At 40.8% G+C, this 21,764-nt stretch overlaps 1 protein-coding gene across 1 annotated transcript in view; it reads right to left on the bottom strand.

The window, feature by feature from the left end:
* Positions 1–879: 879 nt before the first annotated feature.
* The window catches only part of tmem131l (transmembrane 131 like), a 31,892-nt gene continuing 11,007 nt past the window's right edge, over positions 880–21,764 (bottom strand). Inside the window, exons 4-34 of the mRNA XM_083976304.1 lie at positions 20,412–20,483; positions 17,265–17,388; positions 17,018–17,134; positions 15,638–15,742; positions 14,305–14,382; positions 12,997–13,150; positions 12,068–12,126; positions 11,883–11,988; positions 11,669–11,771; positions 11,309–11,429; positions 10,942–11,112; positions 10,776–10,845; positions 10,544–10,667; positions 10,053–10,122; positions 9,834–9,943; positions 9,633–9,702; positions 9,326–9,459; positions 8,826–8,968; positions 8,533–8,719; positions 7,469–7,654; positions 6,895–7,044; positions 6,241–6,790; positions 6,030–6,142; positions 5,658–5,824; positions 5,324–5,542; positions 5,072–5,150; positions 4,673–4,779; positions 4,437–4,569; positions 4,017–4,087; positions 3,767–3,900; positions 880–1,426 (exon numbers count right to left, since the gene is read on the bottom strand). Of these exons, the coding sequence (XP_083832430.1) occupies positions 1,118–1,426; positions 3,767–3,900; positions 4,017–4,087; positions 4,437–4,569; positions 4,673–4,779; positions 5,072–5,150; positions 5,324–5,542; positions 5,658–5,824; positions 6,030–6,142; positions 6,241–6,790; positions 6,895–7,044; positions 7,469–7,654; positions 8,533–8,719; positions 8,826–8,968; positions 9,326–9,459; positions 9,633–9,702; positions 9,834–9,943; positions 10,053–10,122; positions 10,544–10,667; positions 10,776–10,845; positions 10,942–11,112; positions 11,309–11,429; positions 11,669–11,771; positions 11,883–11,988; positions 12,068–12,126; positions 12,997–13,150; positions 14,305–14,382; positions 15,638–15,742; positions 17,018–17,134; positions 17,265–17,388; positions 20,412–20,483 (4,336 nt within the window). The 3' untranslated portion in view covers positions 880–1,117. The remainder of the gene's footprint in view (positions 1,427–3,766; positions 3,901–4,016; positions 4,088–4,436; positions 4,570–4,672; positions 4,780–5,071; positions 5,151–5,323; positions 5,543–5,657; positions 5,825–6,029; positions 6,143–6,240; positions 6,791–6,894; positions 7,045–7,468; positions 7,655–8,532; positions 8,720–8,825; positions 8,969–9,325; positions 9,460–9,632; positions 9,703–9,833; positions 9,944–10,052; positions 10,123–10,543; positions 10,668–10,775; positions 10,846–10,941; positions 11,113–11,308; positions 11,430–11,668; positions 11,772–11,882; positions 11,989–12,067; positions 12,127–12,996; positions 13,151–14,304; positions 14,383–15,637; positions 15,743–17,017; positions 17,135–17,264; positions 17,389–20,411; positions 20,484–21,764) is intronic.

Raw genomic sequence — 21,764 nt, 5'->3', positions numbered from 1 at the left:
ATGATGAACTCATCTCATATTTGTAAATTTCACATAAATAAGTATATCAAAAAAACACATGCTATAGATTAACTGATTCATATCAGGTCCCTGAATGAAATAAGAGCAGGTACTGAAATTAAATTACCTTGACGAGTCTGTGTCCCGTTTAAAGCTGAGGCTTGCTCTTCATCTTCAGCATGGTCACATGTGCCAAATATAAGAAGCTACTCACTAATCCAGATGTACTTCATACCACTTCCCTACTGTGCTAGTTATTTCCCCATGTATTTATATAATGTTTTTCTGTCTCACAGGAAGCATGTGTTTCGGTTGGTTCAGTCGTGTTTGGAGAGAAACCAAAACATTAAAAAATATGGATGCAAATGCTTCTCTAACTAAGAGGAAAAAATATTCAAACTTGGGCTCTGACAAACTTTTTCATGTTGAAACGAACCAACGAAAGCCTAATGTACGAACAAGTTTTTAGCTGGACTGTTTGAAGTCATGCTTCAATTTTATCCATAACTCAAACGTTTTACATTTTATTCACACTTTATCCCAGGTCCTGTGTTGGATTCAGTGTGCTCTTTGTCATAACTTTTCCAAATGATTGAGTTTAAAAAAATATTTTTGTCCAAATCAATGACAAGATCATGTTGCCACAGGATTACACCAGCTGCCAAATCTGACAGCTTGCTGATGTTTGGACCAGCGAGTACTCGGTGGTGGTCATTACTACATTATTACATCAGCATGCAGCATCGTGGACAATACTCATCTTAAAACTCTTGATCTCAGCTACACATCTGTACAGTTTCATGAACACATCTGGCTGAACTGTGACACTATACTGCAGAAACGCTATTTCATATTGAATAAAGATTGAAATGTTTTACAAGTAGAAAACCTTTTTTTTTTATTTTTCTATGATCAAAACTGCAAAACATCTAGAAAAATATACAACAAAAGGGTTAACCTTTCACAACATTTAACATTTGAAAATGGGAACATAAAAGAAAAGGAATATTCACATTTTCCCCAATAATGATAAAAGAACATTCATTTTTATTTCCTTTCTTTTACATATCAATGTTTTATATGTTTGCCATTCTTTGTTAAGGTCTGCTGCTTTGTTTCAAACATCTCCACAGTAGCCAGAGTCGTTGGAGAGCTGCGAGTTGGAGCTGCGGTTGGAAGAAGAGTTCCATATGTCCAGGTTCATGTGTGGGCCGAACGGGTTGAAGCTGGAGTACTGGATCTGTCTGCAGGTGCCCTCCGGCTCCCGGGTGAAGGGCGAGCGGGGAGGGGTGATGGGGGACACGGGGGACATCGGGGCCGACCGCTCAGGTTGGAAGTGGCTCTGGTAGGGCTCGCTCTGAGGCGTCCAGATGGATCCGAACAGGCTGGACATGGGGGAGAGGCTGCGGGTGCCCGAGAAGTATGGCTGAGGGGTGAGAAGGGGGAAAGCATGAAACTCTTCAGCTGCTTCAGTTTTTGTTTAAATGCTACGGTAAACTGCTGCAGAAAGACACTGCGTCTTAATCAGGGTATATACACAGGCATCTTAAAGCTAATTCTAATACCTTTTTAAGACTTTTTCAAGACCATCTCAATATTTTTTAATACCTCACAGTCACCGCCACTTCAAGCTGTACCCATTTACATCAGTGACACTTTTAACGCAACAGTTTTAGTTTGTGATAAAGACTCAACCATGATACAACAGAATTCAAAATAGGCTAGGATAATAAATCAAAGGCAAAAAAAATCGTCTTTTCTTTTTTATGTACCGGTTCATCTTTGTTTTTTAATGAAATGAATAAATTAACACACTTTTACAATGTTTTTAGGACTCAAACTCTTGGACAGCTAATTCAGACCCCGCGGATATCCTGTTAATACAATATCTTCTAACCTTACCTGTGACTGCTCTGCTCCCTGTGGTGGTGAGCTGGCTGTCATTACACAGCTTTTAAATCTCATCTCTCCTTTTCAGCATTAATAAAAATGTAGTACAGACAAGTTTCTCTTGTTCCATCATGGAGCATAAATTTTACCACTTCAGGTATCACAGCAACTATTTAACGGTTGGTATGTACTTGAAATGCCCCATTATTAAAATACCACGAAAATTAGGGTAATTACCTAAAGAAATTTGTCATCTGTATCCGCATTGTTGAAAATTGTTAAACTCTCTGTGCAACCTGGTAAATTTATAATCTGTCAGTGTGTTTTACTGTTCAGTAATTTTCCACTAAATTTCTTTTTAAAAGATGCAGTTCCTTATTGTTTGAATGTCATTACAAAGTTTAAGCACAACAAATATATCTTTTAGACATTCAAGGCCAATATTTACGACTCGAGTATAACTGTATAAATTCAACAACAACTAAAAAAAAAAGATATTAAAAAGAAACCATTAAAAATACATTGATAAAAAATACTGCTAACATATCAGCCCTGTTTTGGTGAGCTTCCATTAATTTTATAAGTTGCCAGTTAAAATTAAACTGCAACAACCACGTCCAAAACTAGAATCAAAAATTCAAAAGGTACATTTGTGAAATAAATATGCATGTATTATAATTTCTTTTTGCATATGCACCAAAATGCATAGAGACACTGGTGACTGGAGTAAACTGTTTTAGATTCTGTGTAACATGTGGAAAAACAACACATTGATAGCTGTTAAAAAGGAGAAGCAGAGGGATTTAGAGAAACTCACTTTCTGTAAGACTGACTTAATTAAACCATATGTGCTCTTCCTCATTTCTATGAGTGATTAAGTGAAGTGAGAACTTCAGTCAACACAGAGAAACTTCTCTGCCACGCTGTGGTTAGACCGTCAGTTAAAGGAGAAGTGCAGTTTTTTACAGCAAAAAAGGGTTGTGACAGCACTCACTTTAAGTTGATCACTTTTTAATTCATAAAAACTGCTCGGCAGCGAGAAACGGACGCGTTTCGGCAATCAGCCGTCCTCAGTTTTTTACAACCTGGACCTTATTTATGGCATAAAATACGGTTGTTTATTCAACCATATAACATTAGAGTCAGAAGGAGTTTGGACGATATTTAGATCCATTTGAGAGCTGCGTATATCCATATAGTGGGAGTGATGGGGGCACTGAAATGCAGCCTCTAAATAACGCATTTTCTGACAGGAAACTCATTCATTTGACCAATATTTTGTGGTCATTTTGCAGCACGGCTCATTCACTCTGCCTCTTTGTGTATATCATTTCGGCTGCATTTCGGTGCCCTGATCACTCCCACTATATGGATATACGCGGCTCTCGAATGGATTTAAATAGCGGACATAAAGTCGTGTGAGGGTAATTACAGTAATTAATCGTTTCCCCATAGTTACCACTTGTTTAGTGTTTATAGTGTAGCCTTTCAATAGTCCCAATGTAGAATAACTGTTAAGATTTTATGTCATTTCACACCGTGTTCCTTAAATATCTGATGATTTTAACCAACATTGCGTTTACTTCTTCAGAAGACTTAACCACATCCTGTATCTTTATTTAACTACACATTTCTGCTCTGCTTTTCGGGAATTTTATCTCATCTTCTTTGCTGTTTATGTGTAGCAAGTCCCTGAGTTGGGCAATATCAACCATAAAAATAGGGTTAAGGTTAGGGGTTATTAGCATGAAAACATCACTAGTTGCAACCCTGCACCATCAGCTGTAACTCCCCAGCCTCTGTCTGACTTTGGTAAATGTTATTTAGCTGCAGCAGCTGAATCTCTTAGTCTGAGGTTTGTGTTGCGAGTCGTCACCTTGCTGCCCACACAGGATGCCGTGTCCCAGGTTGAGGACGATTCCTGAGGCTGTTCCTCGCTCCAGCTGGTCTGATTGCTGTGAGTGCTCTGGGCCTCCTGACCAGGGAAACCATTGGGAAACGTCCCATTTCCTACAAAATGATAGCGACGAACACACGGTGAGTTTGAGTTCACAGACACCATGAGGAGAAAAAATGTCAACACAACTGTGGTCAGAGTGAGTGAACTGCACATCATGAGCTCATACCTATGTAGCTGGCTTCCTCACTGTAGGTGTAAGGGCTGTTGCAATGGCTGTTGGAAGTGGCCCATGTAAACCTGCAGGAAACAAGGAAACAGTTTATCCGGCTGTTTAAAGAGGAGCAGATAAAACTGTAACACTGACCTACAGAACCACAGAGACGCCGAGAGATAATTATTCAAACTATAAACTAGTATCAGCAGCATGTCAAGACTGATCTGTGTGCTCACCAATACAGTTATTAAAAGCAGTTTCAGATGAATACAGACAATAAACATATATCCACTTCAATAAACAAAATCAAAAACCTGACAAATGTAAGTTTAATATTTTACATCCGAGATAGGTATTCAAATTACCTGTTAAAAACAAAACAATAAAACTTTCATCAGTGGAGCAGTAACTAACATCCATTTAAAGGCCTACCCGTTGTACGAGCTGCTGGTTGGTGGCTGAGGTATGTAGGGCAGTGCCTCAGTGGTGTTGTATCTGAACTCATTGGTGAGGGGTATGGATGGAGCCGACCACGTCTCTTCAGGCAAATACTGACCGGTCAGGTCTGAGGAAGAATTTTAAGAGGAGAGTTAAGTAATGCACAAGTCTAACTTGTTCCTTTAAAAAAAACAAACAGCAGGTATGTTATTTATTATGAATTCCTTTACCCATGTTTCTCTCCACTCTTGCGGCAACAGCAGCGAAACTCGGGGCAAAGGTGGAGGCTGTGGGATCTGGGCTTTGGCACATGTCTTTACGGTACAAACTGTTCATGCTGGACACAGAGAGGGCAAAGGTCACAAGTCAAACAGGGATAGGGAGAAAAAAAATCTTTAAAGTGCTCTCTCAGCAAATACTGATTGTAATCTGGATCTGGACTTCCTGATTTTAGTAAAATTTTAATCGTTTCCAACATGACTTTGTGGCAACAGAAATATACAGAATAGATGTGAGCTAACAGACCCTGAGATAAGAACATGATTCTGTATACAGTTGTGGTTGTGTGTGTGTGTGTGTGTGTGTGTGTGTGTGTGTGTGTGTGTGTGTGTGTGTGTTTGGTCTCGAACCTCATAGCCTTGTAGTTTGTATTCACGGTCTGGTAGCAGTCTCTCTCTACTGGGTAGACGCCGTACTGCATGGAGTCCCCTGAAAAAACAAGGCAAGTGTCATCACTCTTCTTATGATAAAATTACAAGTACTGGGCTTTTGATTTGTTATGTTATTGGACTGTTTTGCAGTATGAAACTCAAAAGAGGGGATTACAACACTTCAATCTGAGTTCAGGTTCTTATATTCCTAGATAATGTAGTCGTTCATACTTTTTCTGGTTGAGGTAGTGCAGGCCTGTGTCCGGGCATTGGGGTCCTTGTCTCCCTCCATGCTGCTGGTGCTGCTCCAGCTGCCCCAGCTCCCTCTGCTGGCCCTCACACTGCCTGACGAGCTGCCGGAGTCTGAACCCGACTCACACACACCACCGCCGCCGCCGCCGCCACGCCTCTCCGTAGCACACTTTCTGCGAGAGCGGGCAGGACACACACCTGGAAGAAATCAACAAGTTAATAAACAAATAAATAACTAAAACAAATAGTTCAGTTGTGCCGTGAGCTGGGATAGATGTGGAGAAATGTGACCAGTCCAGACCGCTCTACACACCGTTTTGTTTGAGGGGGCTCTCGGCACTGTGTCCAGGCTTTAGTGCTTCTGACTTGGTGTTGCAGCAGCGGTTCCTGTTGCGAGTTCCACTGATGTTACGGTCTGCTGTTTTCCAGTCAGGCTCTTTCTCCCTCTCTGGCATCACCAGCACATTGTGCTCCGGAGCACTAGAGAAGTAATCACACAGGCATTAACACATTTTATCTGCCTGTTTGATGCTTTATAAAATGGACAGACATATGAAGTTCAACTGAGCATGAATACGATATGAGATCACTTTAAATATGACTCAACAAAAGACCAGTTTAATGAAATATCAGAGTTACTGTTTTGTGATTCATAGATGAAAACAAAAGGTAAGTTAAGGTCTACCTGGAGATATTTTCCGTCTTCCTGCGACTCCTCTTTCCCTTATTATTTCCTGGTGCAGTGCCAGTCTCTGCGCTTGGTGCTTTCTTTTTCTGGCCTTTGCCATCTTCTCGCAGCTGGAGTTGTCGAAACCACAAAGGAGGGAATAGTTATTTTTATGCAGATTGTTTACAACAACAGATGGTGGCATTGTAACCTGCAGCCCCTTTCTTACCTCCTGCTCAGAACAATCCCTTTTCTCGGTGGCGATCTTCTCTGCATAGCGCTCGGTGCAGCTCTTCTCGACAGGGCTGCACACCAACAGGACCGGTCTAGGTCCCGAGCCCAGTGTGATGTTGTCTGAAAAGCCAGCAGGCATTTCCATGGGAAACATAACTGCTGGCACTCTATCATCTACAGTGCTGAGGGGGTCTTCTTTAAAGTCTGCCGGTGCCTTTTTTTCCAGCTCACTGATGAAGGCTGGTTCGTTGTTGTTGCAGACATCGGGGTCTGGGGTCAAGGGGGCTTCCGGTGTCAGGTCTTCGTGCTCTTCGTCCATCGCCACAGCATCGGCTGCTGCTGGTGACGAGCTGGACTTGTATTTGGTGTAATACAAAGAAACTTTGTGTTTCTTTTGTGGTTGGGATGCGGTCGTTGAGGAGCCTTTCTTTGAGGACTGAGGACGTGGGGCGGGGCTGTTGGCCAAAGCTGGAGAGCCACGCCCCTTACCTTTATCGGAGGTGTGACAGGTGTCCACGTAGCTCTTACAACTTCCCTTTGTTTTACTGCACAAATGAGACACAAAAAGACATATATAAGTATTCTAGCATCAGAAAATTGTGTAGTATTTTTGTGACTTTGTACAAACAGTAAGCAGATGTGAACATACTTTACTCCATTGGGGGTGATATTGTTGATGGAGCCGTTCTCACGGGACAGGACAGAGTTGTGGTTGCTTCTGATGCTGGGTGTGGAGAAGTCGTTCAGGATGTAATGAGCCTGGCGGAAAGCCATCAGACACACACCGAACAGCGAGAAGCTGCGAAGGGCAGAAATAAGAGGATCAGAGGATATGTGGAGATCAGAAGATCTGAACCAGCGGTAAATAACTAACTGCTGTGAATAATCTCTTTCTAACAATCTGTCACATTTTCAACAAGAACCTGGTCTCTGCTCGTTTCTGAACATACAGATATCAGCACAACTTTTCAATGTTTGTTTAAGAAACAGGACAAATGTTAGTAGGTGTACTGTAGGCTTAGGGACAATGGCTTCTCCATATTATCACATTAAATGATTCTGAAATTCCCAAATGAGGTAGAGGAAGTGGATTTTAAATGCAGTTCAGTAAGACTTTCTGTTTAAATTAAACCTAACTAAATCATATTCTGTCTTGACTGTCTCAGATAATATAAAAATGTTCGTGTGGGGAGATCCTACAATGAAACTTAGGAGATACTAACCATGTGAAGATGAGGGTGATCACCCAGAAGGTTTCCTCCCAGCTTGGGCCGGGAACCACCTGAGCGCAGAGAGGCAACATGTGGTGGGGCAGCGTCACATTGAGGGTGAAAGGGAAAGAGGTGCCACGAGATGTCACCAGAGTGAGGTCCCGGATCACCCAGGATGAGGTAAAGTCTGGGGTGAACCTGAGGAGAGACAAGTCAAGACAATTAGAGATGAAAAAACAAACACAGTAACCACAATAAGAAGAAGCAGAAATCTTTTTATTATTAATCCGATTCCTTATATGATTATATTTCTCAGTGAAAAGTCATGTGAAATTATGAATCTTTGTATTTTCGTTGGCTTAGGATGAACCCTTCATATGTACACAGGAAGCGGCTCTAGAAAGTGCTTTTTGCATTACTATGTTAAGGCAAAGGCCACCATAGGTTCACCTACAGTACATGCTTGGAAAGCAAGGGGTGAGGGGAGGAGAATTCAGCTGGTTGCAATCTGCAACTTAACCACTAGATGTCACTGAATCCTAAAACATGTGAGCTCAGCAAGACAGAGATGTTGCTTAGAGGAGATCCGCATAATGCCTTGATCGTGACTAATACAATTTTGATGTGTATTCTTGAAGCCACAGGTGGCCAATGAAGAGATGAAAAGATTGTACAAATACGAAATTGGTCTGGGCCCTAATTTCATTTCTGAGGTGTATCATCAATATAAAACCGCTCAAATTGGTCAGTTAGCGGTGCCTAGAGTTAAAACTAAATGGTGAAATGTCTTCCAGCCATTATGCTGCCCACTGCTGGAACCAGCTCCCAGTGGATAAGACTTCAGCCCAAATCATAACTGGCTTTAAAAACAAGCCAACAACTGCTCCATTCTTCACTGCTTTCATTTAGTCACTTGCCTTTTTTACTTGCTTTTTTACGATTTTATTTTTGTTAAGCACATTTAATGACCTCTGTGTATAATAATGTGCTTTAGAAATCCACCTGACATTACTTTGAGTCCTGCAGCATAATTGCTGACTGACTGAGTACAAAATGATTTTAAAAAATCCACTTACGCGATGGTGATCTCAGAGGTGGTGTTGTGGTCCAGGCTGAAAGAGCGACACTGCAGCACCTCAAAGCCGAACCCTTGACACTTATATCCATTTATGTTCATCGACATGACGGTCAGAGGCAGCTCTCCTGCATTTTCCACCTTGAAACTTTTTCTGATGGCAAAAAGCGGCTTGTTGGTGCGCAGACCTAGGAGCAAAGAAGAATAAGGTTAAGCCACATGTCAAGTGAACACTTGCTTCGAAAATGACTTTCATCGTAATTCATCTATGTTAACAGTCAATATCGATCTCACCATCACGACACTCCATTAGAGTTGACTGAGGGACGTTGAAGCGTAGTGAGGCTCCCAGTCCGGGGAGTTTGCCTCCGACTCTGAGCAGCTCTTTTGCCCCGTGGCCCTGAACTGTCACCATGTCAAACACTGTCAGGTTGTTCCTGAAAAACAATTAAGAAGACACACAAACTGAGGCTTTGATACACACCTTAAAGAGTGAGTAATGAATTAACATGACATTCAATGTGGTTTACATAATTTTGACCTTTTTAAAGCTTATTATTCAGAGTCTCAGATATCAGATTTAAGAATTATAGACAGTTTTCTGCAATACGTCTTCTATTGCAGCTTAAGGCTCGAGTTTTCGTAGCATATGCCTAAGAAAATGGCAGCTAACAAAATAAAAACATACTCTTCATACTTCTTAAAAAGCTTTCAATCATTCCGGGCATAAAAATTCAACACCATACATATTCAAAAAGTATGAAAACACTCGTCCTACTAATATGAATCAGTACCTGATAATAAGAATGGTAGTGGTGGGTTTGTGTTCAGAAGGGGTGAAGACCACAGCGACCTCTCTGGCCTCCCAGGGCTGCAGCAGCAGACGGAGGACACCCTCTCGTGTTATGTCCTCCACATTCTCCCCTGCCTATAGACACATAGAAAATTGTCAACACAGACAAGACAGAAGTAGAACAAGAATACCTGTGTTGCCTTAGTGTTGTATGAACCCGTTAAGTTAGATTACAAGCTGCCAGCCAAAAAGCTATGAGCAAATAGTGAAAGATTAAACTTCATTTCTCTGGTGTTTTCAGGATTTACCTTTGGTGGAGAAGCCAACAGAGAAAACTCTGTGGTGCTGATGTTGACAGACAGGGGGCTGATATTAAACCTGCCAAAGAAAACAATTTCAGAAATTAGCTGGAGCAATGTGCTGGGGCATCAAGATTAAAAACAGATGAAGAGGAGGATATATTAAAATCATTCACGTTTGATATAAAACATTTACTGTACTCTGCGTACCATTTGGTTAGGAGGTCCAGAGCATCTAAAGGGGCAGGGTACAGGGAGAGGATGCGAATCTCTACAGAAACCACTGAAGAAGACGGATTCTTCAGCATGAAAGTCTTCACCTGAAACGTGAAAACAATTCTTCCATTAGACAACAAACGTCACAGGTCTCAATTTTTAGAAAATCATCTCAAGCAAACCATCATTCACAATGATGTACGTGCTGCTCACCTTGCTCTCATTGACAGGTGTGGCACCAAAATCAAGAGAAGTGGACGTCTCCACGGGGAGTCTGGGCCACCTGAGAGGACAGAGAGGTTCATGTGATTAACGCTGTGTTATGACTAACGACAAGGCTCATTCAAACCTTTATTAATTTAAGGCTTGAAAATCACTGAGGTTTCCCTCATTTGCAATGATGTCGAGGTACAACAACAGAAAAATACAAATCAAACAAGAGGAGTTAAAACATTAGGAGACAATACTCAGTGCTCAATAAAACAGGTGCACACTGTGAGGTGGTTTGAGAGCAATGTCTTAAAATGTCCAGCAGTAGTGAGAGAGTCAGTCATGAGTTTGTTTTGAAGATGATGCCATGCGGTTGGTGCACGAAAACTAAAAGCAGATTTTTCCTGGTTCAGAATGAACCCGTGGGACTTGAAAGTGTAAGTCAGCTGAGCAGGTTTGGTAAGTTCATGATGTGCTGCATCTAAAAGACTAACCTGCAAGGGAGTTTGTCTTTGTGGTTCTGCCATCGAGAGCAGAGTTCAGCAGCCAGTTTGCTGTCGACGTCCCAGGACGAGGGGAAGAAGTCTGGCAGGAGGGAACGCTGCCACTCTGATTGGCCTGATGTGAGACAGAGAAAAGAATGAATGAAATGAACAATAACATTTTTTTTAACTCATGATGCCTTTTTTTTTTTAATCTTACACAAGTGATAGTGCCCTGTCTCACCTGTTTCAGACAATCTGAGCGGACATGGTCGCCCACACTCTCGTTCTGCCTCAAACACCACTTCCCCGTGCTGTGAGGATGAACACAACCATCAATTACCACATCAGGGAGTATATACTGCTCCCTAACAAACAAGCCAAGCTCTTAACATGGGCTGCTCCTTTACCTTGGAAGCAGAGGAGTGGAAGTAGAGGGGGATGTGCAGAGCTGAGCCCAGACTGGTATCAAGACTCAAAGTGGACAGCTGATTCACAGGCAAGGTTTTGCTGAGCAGCTGCAGAGACAGAATCCGCCAGCAGCCCTGGGGAACCGTCAGTGGGCCGCTGAAGTTCGCCATCTGACAGAGAGGGGGCAGCAGAGCCATCGGTTGTCAAAGCCTGTAGCTTGGCATTCATATGATTGATGAACGAAACACAATATAGTGTGCTTTGCCCGCATAAGAATGCACTTGGCACAAAGTAACTGCTAATTATCATTTCATCAACATTCGATTAGATCTGCGTCCTATCGTTGCATAAGGCGGCGGTGCATACCTTCATTACGCCCTGCAGTTTCTGTGAGAGGCTGGCGTTCTTCACAGTGACGGGCAGGAGGAGAGGGTTTGTCAGCCACAGATCCACATGCTCTGCATCTCTTTGTTTCACATGGAACAGGCTGAACAACAAAACATTAAAAATAACACCATCACTCGTTGTGAATCAGTATCAAATGTTTATGACACTTCGTAAGTGTTGAAGTGTTTTAACAGTCGCTGTCATGCACTTAAACCTCATGCAGTAAACGTAAATGCAGTAAACATGTGTATTTCCAGATGTTTGTGACTGGTTACAACTAGCTATAAAAAGCACACTCTTGACAACTTTTGGTAAAACGGAAAAATGTCTGGACATTACCTGTTTGTGATATGTAGTCCAGGGAAGCTGTAGCTTGTCCTATTGCCCAGGATTTTTAAACTGATATGACTGACACATTTCCTTCCATGGCCTGGCAATGGACCTGACAACAGACACACAACCAAACTGTCAAACACTTAAACACATTTGGGGCAAACAAAGCTGCAATCGTAAGAATTTAAAATAAATAGTGAGGAACTGGGGGAACATTTACCTCTGCAGGCCAGGGAAGCCACTTCAGTGAAGTTTTTTGCTTCTGGATTCAGAGCAACCTCATTAAATTCTAGGCTGGCCTCCACTTTTGATAGCACCTGCATTTCCTGAGGGAGGTGAAGAGATTTTGTCAAAGCCTTGATAATGCTGCCTAGAAGCCAAGATGAAGCAAAGATAAGAACTCACCTTTACGTAGAGCGTCTTGCCTCCAGAATTTAACATATAAACTCCTATTTTTGGTTCCCCTGCAAGAAAAAATGTGAACATATATGAAATATAAAAAAACCTGAGGAATGACAAGTTTACAATGTTATATGTGAACTTAATTATCCATCCATCTCCTGCAATGGTAAGGTCTTCCTTACAGTGTATGTGACTAAAAAGGATTTTCTGAAATCTGCTTACCAAGGCAGATTTCTTTCATAGTTAAATGAAAAAATGACATCCCTTTTATCAAAACATGTCTGACTACAAGTTACAAGACTCTTAAAGTCAGGATCTGACTGGCATCATGTGTTGAGAAACAAGTTTGTTTCACTGATGTGGTTCAAAGACAAAGCCTTTTCTGAGTTCTCATGACAACCTATTGGCAGTAACTGTACACCAGCGATGTGTAGGACAATACAGTGAAGTGGTTGATTTCATTTGCTCTTTGATCTTGAGCCTTTGTGTGACTTTGTAAAGTGAGACCATGGAAAAAAGAACTGATGTCTTCTTATACCTCTCTCAAGCCTCTCATCTGACAGTTCTTTAAAAAACACTGACACCATCATGAACATTATATTCTTTTTTATTTTAGTAAGTAAACACAAGTCTGCAGCACCTTCCTTAAATCGAACATCAATGTGTAAACACAATTTTAACCCCTTGAACTTTTGCGATGATAGCGGTCCACCACAGAGAGTCTGACAGATAAGATTAGTACTGAGGTACTTTGACTGGAGGCTGACGAAGCAGAAGTTTGAAACGTGACTAAATGTTTCTTTCTCCTTTCTGACATGATGGTTATGAATGAGTTATGAGCACCTTTAGTAATGCTGTGCAGCACGCTGTTGCATTCCCTTTCCATGAATCTACCCCCAAAAGAGTTGTTGGGAGAGGTCGTTGACACCTACCTACTGCAGCCTGTCCAGCAGTGGGGGCCACCAGCAGCACCAGAATGTGCTCAATGACATAAGGCTTGAGCTTGTCCAGGTCAGTGGGCCGGTCTCCACGCGCCGACAGATTAATCTGCAGACTGAGGCGTTCCTCACTCTGGAGGCAGGACCCCTGGGATGGGACAGGAAAGGCATACCAGTCATGCACCAAACAGATTTGGGTGAGAGATTAAAAAAAAAAAACATGACAAACAGTGGAAGAATGAGAAGCTGAAGAGTCTAATTGGCTAAATAACTAACTAACTAACTAAACAAATAAATAAATAAATAAAACTGAGTAGGGCAATGAAAATATTTTTTTCATAAAGGATCAAGTTAGTGAATGGATAGAGGAAACAATATCAATGGTGATGGGGGGAAAAAACTATTATTTTCTTTGCTAACAACCAACTGTTACTGTGCATCAATGAACAGAAACGAGCAGCCAGTAGCCTACTACTACAACCACCAATCCTGTGACTAACACTTCTCTTGAAACTGACAGATCAGCAGCGGGAGAGTGCAAATCTCACTGTAAACCAGGGTCTCGCCTCAGCGGGTGAATCACCACTTGACGACCTGTAGACAGACACTCTGGCTCGGTGCCACCAAGGCTCAAGGCCTGCAATAGCAAACCTAATCCCTTGAAATCAAGGCTGCTGCTAACTTCCTGCAAGGCTCATTTAATCTGCGAGCAGAAGTGACACTGACCAAAGGCCGGTTTGCAATTTTTTTTTGTTAAGAGAGGTTTTGAAAAAGAACCGAGGAGCAGGTGCTGATCTTGGACATGAGCCAAAGGTCACAGCTGGGACAGTCGTGCAACAGAATGTATGGATGATATCACTTTGCGTAATTATGACTCCATAGTTGGGCGGTCTAAAGCCGTCTCTTGCGTCATGAGTATTGTGCCACTGGGAGCCCTGTGTCAATTATGGAGCCTCTTGAGAAAGCAATTAAAAGTCTGGCAGGAAATCTCGCCCTCCTCAGGGGTTCTCAGGAAAACAGAAGGTGCTCAGACAACAAGCCCGGCTGTCTGTTGAAATTTTAGACTAGCTGGCTCTCAGACCACATGGCTGTTATGAGAGCAATAAGACCGACTCATTTATTTTTGCAAAGTATGAACAACCTCAAAATGTTGTAATAATGTATCATAAAAACATAAAATACGCAGTGATCTTCCCTTCTCTCAACGTCTACCTGCAAATTCAGTCATGCACATTTGAAATGATCCATTCAAGGCCTTGACAACGTTCATCAATGGTCAACCAGTTCAAGGTAAAAGTGTACCTGAGGATTGTTGAACAAGCTCTTCGGTAAGCTGCACTCCAGGAGCAGACCCAGTATCGTGATGTTGGAGGTATCTTCCTGCAGGAGAAACAACACAACAGGCAACACATGTTAAACATATACAGTAGTAAATACTTCTGACGCTTCTATAAACCAGCTTTTTTTTTGTTTGGTTGTTTACTGAGCTCTTCAAACTTTCCTGCTGTACTCACTCTACTTGACCCCAGTGGTAGTGTTGCATGCAGTTGTATTTATCTTATCCCTTGTTAGATCATTGTTTGTTACAATAGTATATCTGCTTTCTGTTACTGTGTGTCTTAAGAGGCGTCTATGAATAAAATATATTACTATTGTCATTGACGACTGGCTCCACTTACAGACCCACCAAACACCGACCGAAGAATAACTGAGGGCATTGTGGTTGTAAATGTCTCTAGTCTTTAATCATGGTTTAAATATTGTCTAAGTAATCGCCATTTCCAATGCTGATGGTGGTAGATTTTGCAGCGGGGAGGGGGAGGGGTTGGGCTGACATAAAGCACTTCTGCATTTTAGCTTGTATGAGAAAGACAGAGACGCGAAAAGGTACAAGAAAGGGCAGGAATGTGTTGTTCAAAGCAAAAATGCAAAGATGACAAAAACAAAAGTGACACAAAATACATTTTTAAAGCAATTGGACTTGTGCTGAACCACAGGGGGGTGGTAAGTGTACTGTATACATGGAGAATGTTTTTCTTAACCATATGTTAAAATACGGGGAGCTGCTCAGAGGGAGAAAAAAAGCAGCTATATGTAGCACAGGCAGTAGCGGTTTTGAGTGATTGTGAGAGCTACAGCCTCTCTGCACTTGGCCAAGCTGACATTTTGCAACTGCCAACCCACTTCCTGCTGTGGAGGCAGGATCCCTTTCAGATAACTTGTCACACACTTTCACTGCCTTTGCTCGCTTTTAAAAACTGCAGTGTAATTTGTCATTGGTTTTCAGATGTTTTTTTTTATGTGGTTCTGAAATGTCTAAACAAATGTACGACTACGCCAAGCTCAGAGCTTTTATGGTTGTATTTGACACCCAAATACTTAAATATTTAACCATGAAAAAAAAAAGGAAAAACATTTTGTGGGAAGGATTCAAGCTGACTTTAACACACAGTCAGTAATTTCACGACAACGGGTGCTTGTCAGAGAGTATCACAAAGCCCCTGTGTGTACGCATGCAGCCCTCTGTTTATGAGGGCTGGCAGGAAAGGGGAAATCAGCTGCTTCCAATGATGAGCCGTTATTCACTTATCTGTGTGACACGCACAAACCGACACGCAGACATTTAAACACATACCTGAGTTTGGGTCAGCTTAATGCTCTGGATGTGAGGGAATATTAGCAGACTATCCTTTCTTTGGACAGACTTTAATGAACCCTGGTTAACTCCCACACCAAATACCTGGAGAAAAAAAAAGAGCAATTAACATTTATAAAAGGATTCTCCACGCTGTGTTTATTATATCAAGTTTAAGTAGTCAACAAGTAAACAAAAGAGCAGTGTCATTTGGTGGCCCTGAACTGAACTTGTGCAGCAGTTTATAACACGGTTGGCAACATTTTTGTATTTATGAATAAAACAATGTACTCCACAAGGTGAATTGGCAAGTAATACAGCCCCACAAAGGAAATTACACTCTGCAGTTGTGCTCATTAGTAAAAATAAAAAACAACTAACATGTAAAGGGAGTGGCAGTGTTGGAGATTGTACAAGGGAGTATTGGCATGTCTGGGTCTGTCTACCATTAATGGGAACATACTGAATCATATGTGCTGTAGTGCAGGTTTAATATGGGATGGACAAAACTGAAAGATATCTTTAATAGACATATTGTGTTCAAGTGTTTTGAAGTAAACTTCTGTAGGTGATCCTTTTTTGTTTTTTTGCTTTGGTGGAGCTAACATTGTAACTGCTTTGTTGAAAGATGTAAATATATGTACTTAACAAATGTAACCAAGGTTTGTACAATTCAAGTAAAGGGAGGACAGATAAACGCTTAAGTTGCTACAGTTGTAGAAAAACCAGTTTGGGGTGGAACACAAAGACAGATTCAGGGCCTGGTGTGCAAACACGTCCAGAGGGTAAAACGGTTTAAAAGCATGTGAATGCACATTTCCACACCAGACTTTCAATTCTTTGGTTTCACACTGCACATGGGTCTGCAAGTCATAAAATCTGCAAGAGCACAGTTTCTTTGTTTAGGTGGGTGTTTTCATTTTTGACTTGAGACATTAGGTGACGTACTCAATCTATTGATTTTCAGTAGAAACAAGAATTAGGCGTTTTCTTTCAGGTGTCTAACTAGTTTAACAGTGACCTACTTTAAAAAAAAAACATATGTTAGACAGACATGGTTTGCATGATTAATGATAGAGTTCTCCTGTTTATGAGAATGTGCATGTGGTGATGAAAAGTAAAAACAAACAATATGGATGCTGGAAAAGTTGTGAGCAGCAGTCTGGTTTCGTGCTCATTTGAAAACATAAAAAAACAAATAAAGTTTCATATAGCTAATGTTGTTTGTAAACTCATAAGTAATGTGTAATGAACATTTGAACATCTTTCAAGCTACTATCTGGACACAAAAGCTAAGGGAGAAGAGGAACCACATGGATTATGATCCCAATAGAGCATGGTCTGAAACTATGCAGCAGGAGGTGTATTAATGGAACTGACCTGGTATGACAGCAGCCCATGGGCCGATGTGTTTATAAATAATGTGTTTTCTACATTGCCCTCCTCAGACGGGAGGAAAATTAGTTTAAAAGATGCCTTCCCTCTGGGTGGGATCACCTACGACAGAGCAGGAAATGTTAGATCAGGTTATTGCGAGACACAAAATTAATTTCATCAGAATCCATTCTTAACATCATTATTTTTTTTGCATGTTGTGTGAAACTTCTGGTGCACATTGAACACTTACTCTTCTGTGAAAGGAAGGTATGTAAAAATGCCTGCTGGATGTAAACATTGACAGCAGTGTCACAGGAACTTCCTGGCTGGGGTTGTGTATATATATGGTTTCAGCTCTTGGCAGCCCCAGCGGTCTGTAAAGACAGAGCAGCATCGTAAATAACTCCACTCTCCACTGAGAACCATGGCCAGCTGAGAAAGTACAGGTATACACCAAAATTTAACAGCACGCAAGTGTTTATTACACAATTACATACAGTATGAGTTTGCTTATTCATGAGATTTAATAGAAGCCTGAGCCTCTATTAAATTACCTCTACAAAACCCTAGTGCAGCCCATTTATACTGCAATTTATGAGACTAGCTGTTTTGTTTTTAAGTGACCTTCAGTTAAGCAAAACAAGTAAATAGCTTTACTGTCTGAGCTTCTTTCTCTTTAGATAATGATGGATGGCTCATCTGAGAATGACCTAACCTAAAGGTTGGATAAAACATTTATTTTAGGTTAGTTTTTGTTTACAAATGTGAAATGAACCTGATAATTAGAGGGTAAGATATGGGGATCACTGAATAGCTAGCGATTTGCATTCAGTCAATATAGGGAAGCTGTGAGAGGAAAATGGCACCATTCAACTGTGTGCTCACAGAGGGGTGACAAGTATGAGTTGTTCATCTTTAATCTGAGGCCCGGGTGTCAAAAGTAAAACCACATATACAAATATGGACATCAGAAAAGCTATGAAAAGGTTGCGGCCGGGTTGCAAACCCAGAGAGCGCAAAGATTTTGGTATGGCCATTTCTGCTGTAGGCTATTACAGTGACATGCTGCCACTGAGCTTTTTTTTTGCCTGGCGAGAGATAAACTATGGCTACCAATTCATCTCTATCAACCTGCCCTTTTCACAAGCATTTCAATTCAATTTATCATTTAATTAAGTTTGCAAAGCAATTAAAAGTTTATAATCTTACCCTCTGACGGTTGTGTTTTCACACAAACAAAATATAATAAAGGATGTTACATTACACCTATATATCTGACTAAGATGGCTTGCAAGCACTTTAATGTGAGCTACGTTACAAGCTGACTGGACTTGCAAAGTGTATGCATGATTTCATGTATTTATGGTTCTACTCCTTTTGACAGGAGGCTCGATGCAATATAATACAAACCAATATGACAGCCTAGCAATAATGCAACCACTTTGAACTTTTTATGGTTCTGTCAAAGTTGAGTCTGTGCCAGAGAGGAACTGCTTCAGGTACTGGTTATACTAGAAGTTGATGAAAGACTGATGTACTTAACATTCAAAGGAATGTACTGTACATCAGCTACACCACATATGGATTTTGATGGCGAGATATTCATTGAGATGGGAGAAGTTGAAAACACTAGAATTTAAAAAACCTGGAAAAATTATGACCTTGCACACTTAGCCTAACTGTTAAAATGTGATTTATAAGCACTTAATTGACGCTGATTTCACAACACAAAGCTGTAGCAGCTGTGCTGTAGCAGGAACTACTCTTGAAATTTAACAACAACAAATGACCACAAGAATCATTAGCAGAACTGGATATTCCAACATGTAGTGTTGGTATGGCAGTGGGCTGGAAATCAGATGTTGACCAAGTACTTATCTGAAAGGTTTTCTAACATTTACAGTGCTCAACTGCTGTCACAGTAAATATTTAGCCAACTTACAACAGGCCGTGATCTAAAATCTTTCACTTTCATATCGGTTCAGTGACTTTCTTTCTTCAGATTTTACTCAGTTTTACCTGAGAAGACCTTATATACACACCATACATAAAGATGACAGTATTTTGATTGTGGCTTCCAGATGTTGCAGATATTACAAAATCCCTAAATCATTGAAGAAGAGAAGCTACATATGTGCAAGCCAGGCTCAACAGCCAGTGTGCTGTGCTTAAACAGAGGTAAACACGAGGGAGATGGAATTTAGTTGAGGAACAATATAATGTAATTAGTGTAAAGTTAATGGTTGTCTATGTGCAAGCGTTACTCTCTAGGAAGCCAACTATTTAATACTAAGGTAGGTCAATGTCTTTGTTTACTTCTGGGATGGACATATAAATAATTCCTTTTTGCAATTTAACTTGAGTTCATATCTTTTTGTGTGACAAGAGCTGCTCTCTGCAAATTTGAAATTTAATTTGGGTACTTGAATACAAAAATCAAAGTTATCTCTTGTGATTTGGGGCAGCCAATTGAAGGTGGGGCAAAAAGGAAACTAAACTAAACTATAACTTTAAACTCTTTAAGTGTCTCAAGTCTGCAACATATTTCCAGAGTCTTGACATCTTTATTTGAGCTGTTCTGCAAAACCTCAACTGAAGCATATTTCACTTCCTGTTTGGGCGTTTGACTTTCATTTTAAGCGACTGAACAGCATGCTTCAAGAATTTATCTAATTATATACATTTTGTACTACTTCTTTAAAACTCTGCAGCTCCTGTTTGGTCAGATACTGTGAGACCAATTTGTCCAGATGTAAGATATATCTATCATTTTCCTGTGTTTATATCAAGTACAAGTTCGCTGAAACATTATATTTCTCTGCCCAATATTCAAACATGACTTTCAGGAGTTTTTTGTTAGTTGACTGCTTTCTGCATTCCAGATGTATGATGTCAAATATCAGAAAATAGATGCTGCTTGCGACTGTTTGTTTTTACCAAGGGAAATGGGGACTAATGTCCAACCCCGGCATCTGATATTCAGACTGGAGGCAAACAATAATGTCTTCAACTGTTTTGGCTGGGGTCAACCATCTCCAGTATGCGCCTGGATGCTGGGAAAGAGAGCTCACTGCCATACTTGGATATCCTGTATGTTTTGTCACACTGAAGGGCCTCCTGCTTTATAAACTCTTCCCTTTCTGTTACATTCATCCAAGTGACAGGTCACCCAATATGACACTGTTTTTTTTTTTTTAACCTGAGGTTGATTTAAGTCAGCGGAGTTTTCCACATCACTTCAACTTGAGATATGGCGAAATAAGGTACACTCTGTCCTTGAGTTATGGTGCTGGGTGTGTAGTGAAGGGTTTCATCATTTTCAGTTCAAAGTGAATAACATCTATGCTTGTTAAGACAAGTCATATTAAAAGGAGGAAGAAGTGAGAGCAGTGCTTACTGTGTCCCAAACTCCATCGCTGGGGGCTGAAAATACAAGGGCCTCCCACTTTCCCGAGTATATGGAGAGGAGCTGGTGAAGAGAAGACCAAAACAGGACAAACATTAGGGCCAAAGAACAATGCTAAAATGTAATCAGTTTCACTAAATTGCAAAAAAAAACACAAGACAAAAAACATCTATGTTTGTACATTTTTACAAACGACTAGGAACGAGAACACTGTGTCCCCCTTTCCAACAGAACATGTGACAGTTCACGGGGAAGAATTAATAGTTGCTGTAAGGCTATTACAAACCTCAGGCTGCTTCACAAACTGTTTACTGTCACACCTAACAAAAGGGACCACTAGGAATTAGGTAGCACATCACATAAACATAGTGCAAGTAAAGGAGATAAAGAATCATAATTTAAAGTGAGGCTTTTGCATATATCTGCTGTTTTTTTTTTTAGAAGTGCTCTCTAAATTAAGATTATATAATATACCTTCCACTGAAAGCTGCACCAAGACTACAAAATATGGCTTAATAAGTAACAAAAACACTACATATAAGAGCAGGAATCAGTCATGAAAGCAGGAAACTTTTAAAACATCGGCTCTCACACATAGCACAAGACACTAGTTGGGACATAGAGTCTCATTACATGTAATAGCATAAACAACATAAAGGTAACTTCACAAGAATGCGATCATGTGAATACGTGAATTGTATGAGGTCACAGCAGCTCCTTTAAGAGCTCCACTGTGTTTTTATTGGTGACAGTGTGTGAAACATCCTGTGCTAATGAGCTCTGGGAACTTGTGCCTTTGAAACACAGCAGCTGATTTGTGGTTGTGTGCGTGCATCTATACGTGTCATGTATGTGTATGTATGTGTGTGTGTGTGTGTGTGTGTGTGTGTGTGTGTGTGTGTGTGTGTGTGTGTGTGTGTGTGTGTGAAACCAAGAGACTAAACCCTGTTGACAGAATACTTGCACAACTGTTGACCAACAGAAGTGACGAAGTTGCCAGACTACGGTTTAAAGTGTTCATTTAGATCAGAGAGCTAAACACTGTAACTGCCACAGGTGTAGCCGTCTTTGCATAAGTCATCCTTCTGTAGGTTATTTCCATTTTGGATATGAAATAGGAACATGGGTTTCATTGCTTAGGGAAAAAAATATTTTAGAGTCATCATGCTAATGTACTATAACTGATACCCATAATCTAATGGCTTTAGCAGACATGCACTGAATGAAAGGCCTCGAGTTTTCTTCAACTCCACTCTTCACCTGAGGCGCTGATCTTTTTATATTGCTCTTACAGCTACAACAGCTTAGCGAAGGACATGTTATTTCCAAAGATGTTCACTTTAT

The sequence above is a fragment of the Trachurus trachurus genome, assembly GCF_905171665.1.
Source record: "Trachurus trachurus genome assembly, chromosome: 1".
Taxonomy (NCBI): domain Eukaryota; kingdom Metazoa; phylum Chordata; class Actinopteri; order Carangiformes; family Carangidae; genus Trachurus; species Trachurus trachurus.
The sequence above is the reverse complement of the archived record's forward strand: the minus strand, read 5'-3'. Positions and strand labels throughout refer to the sequence as shown.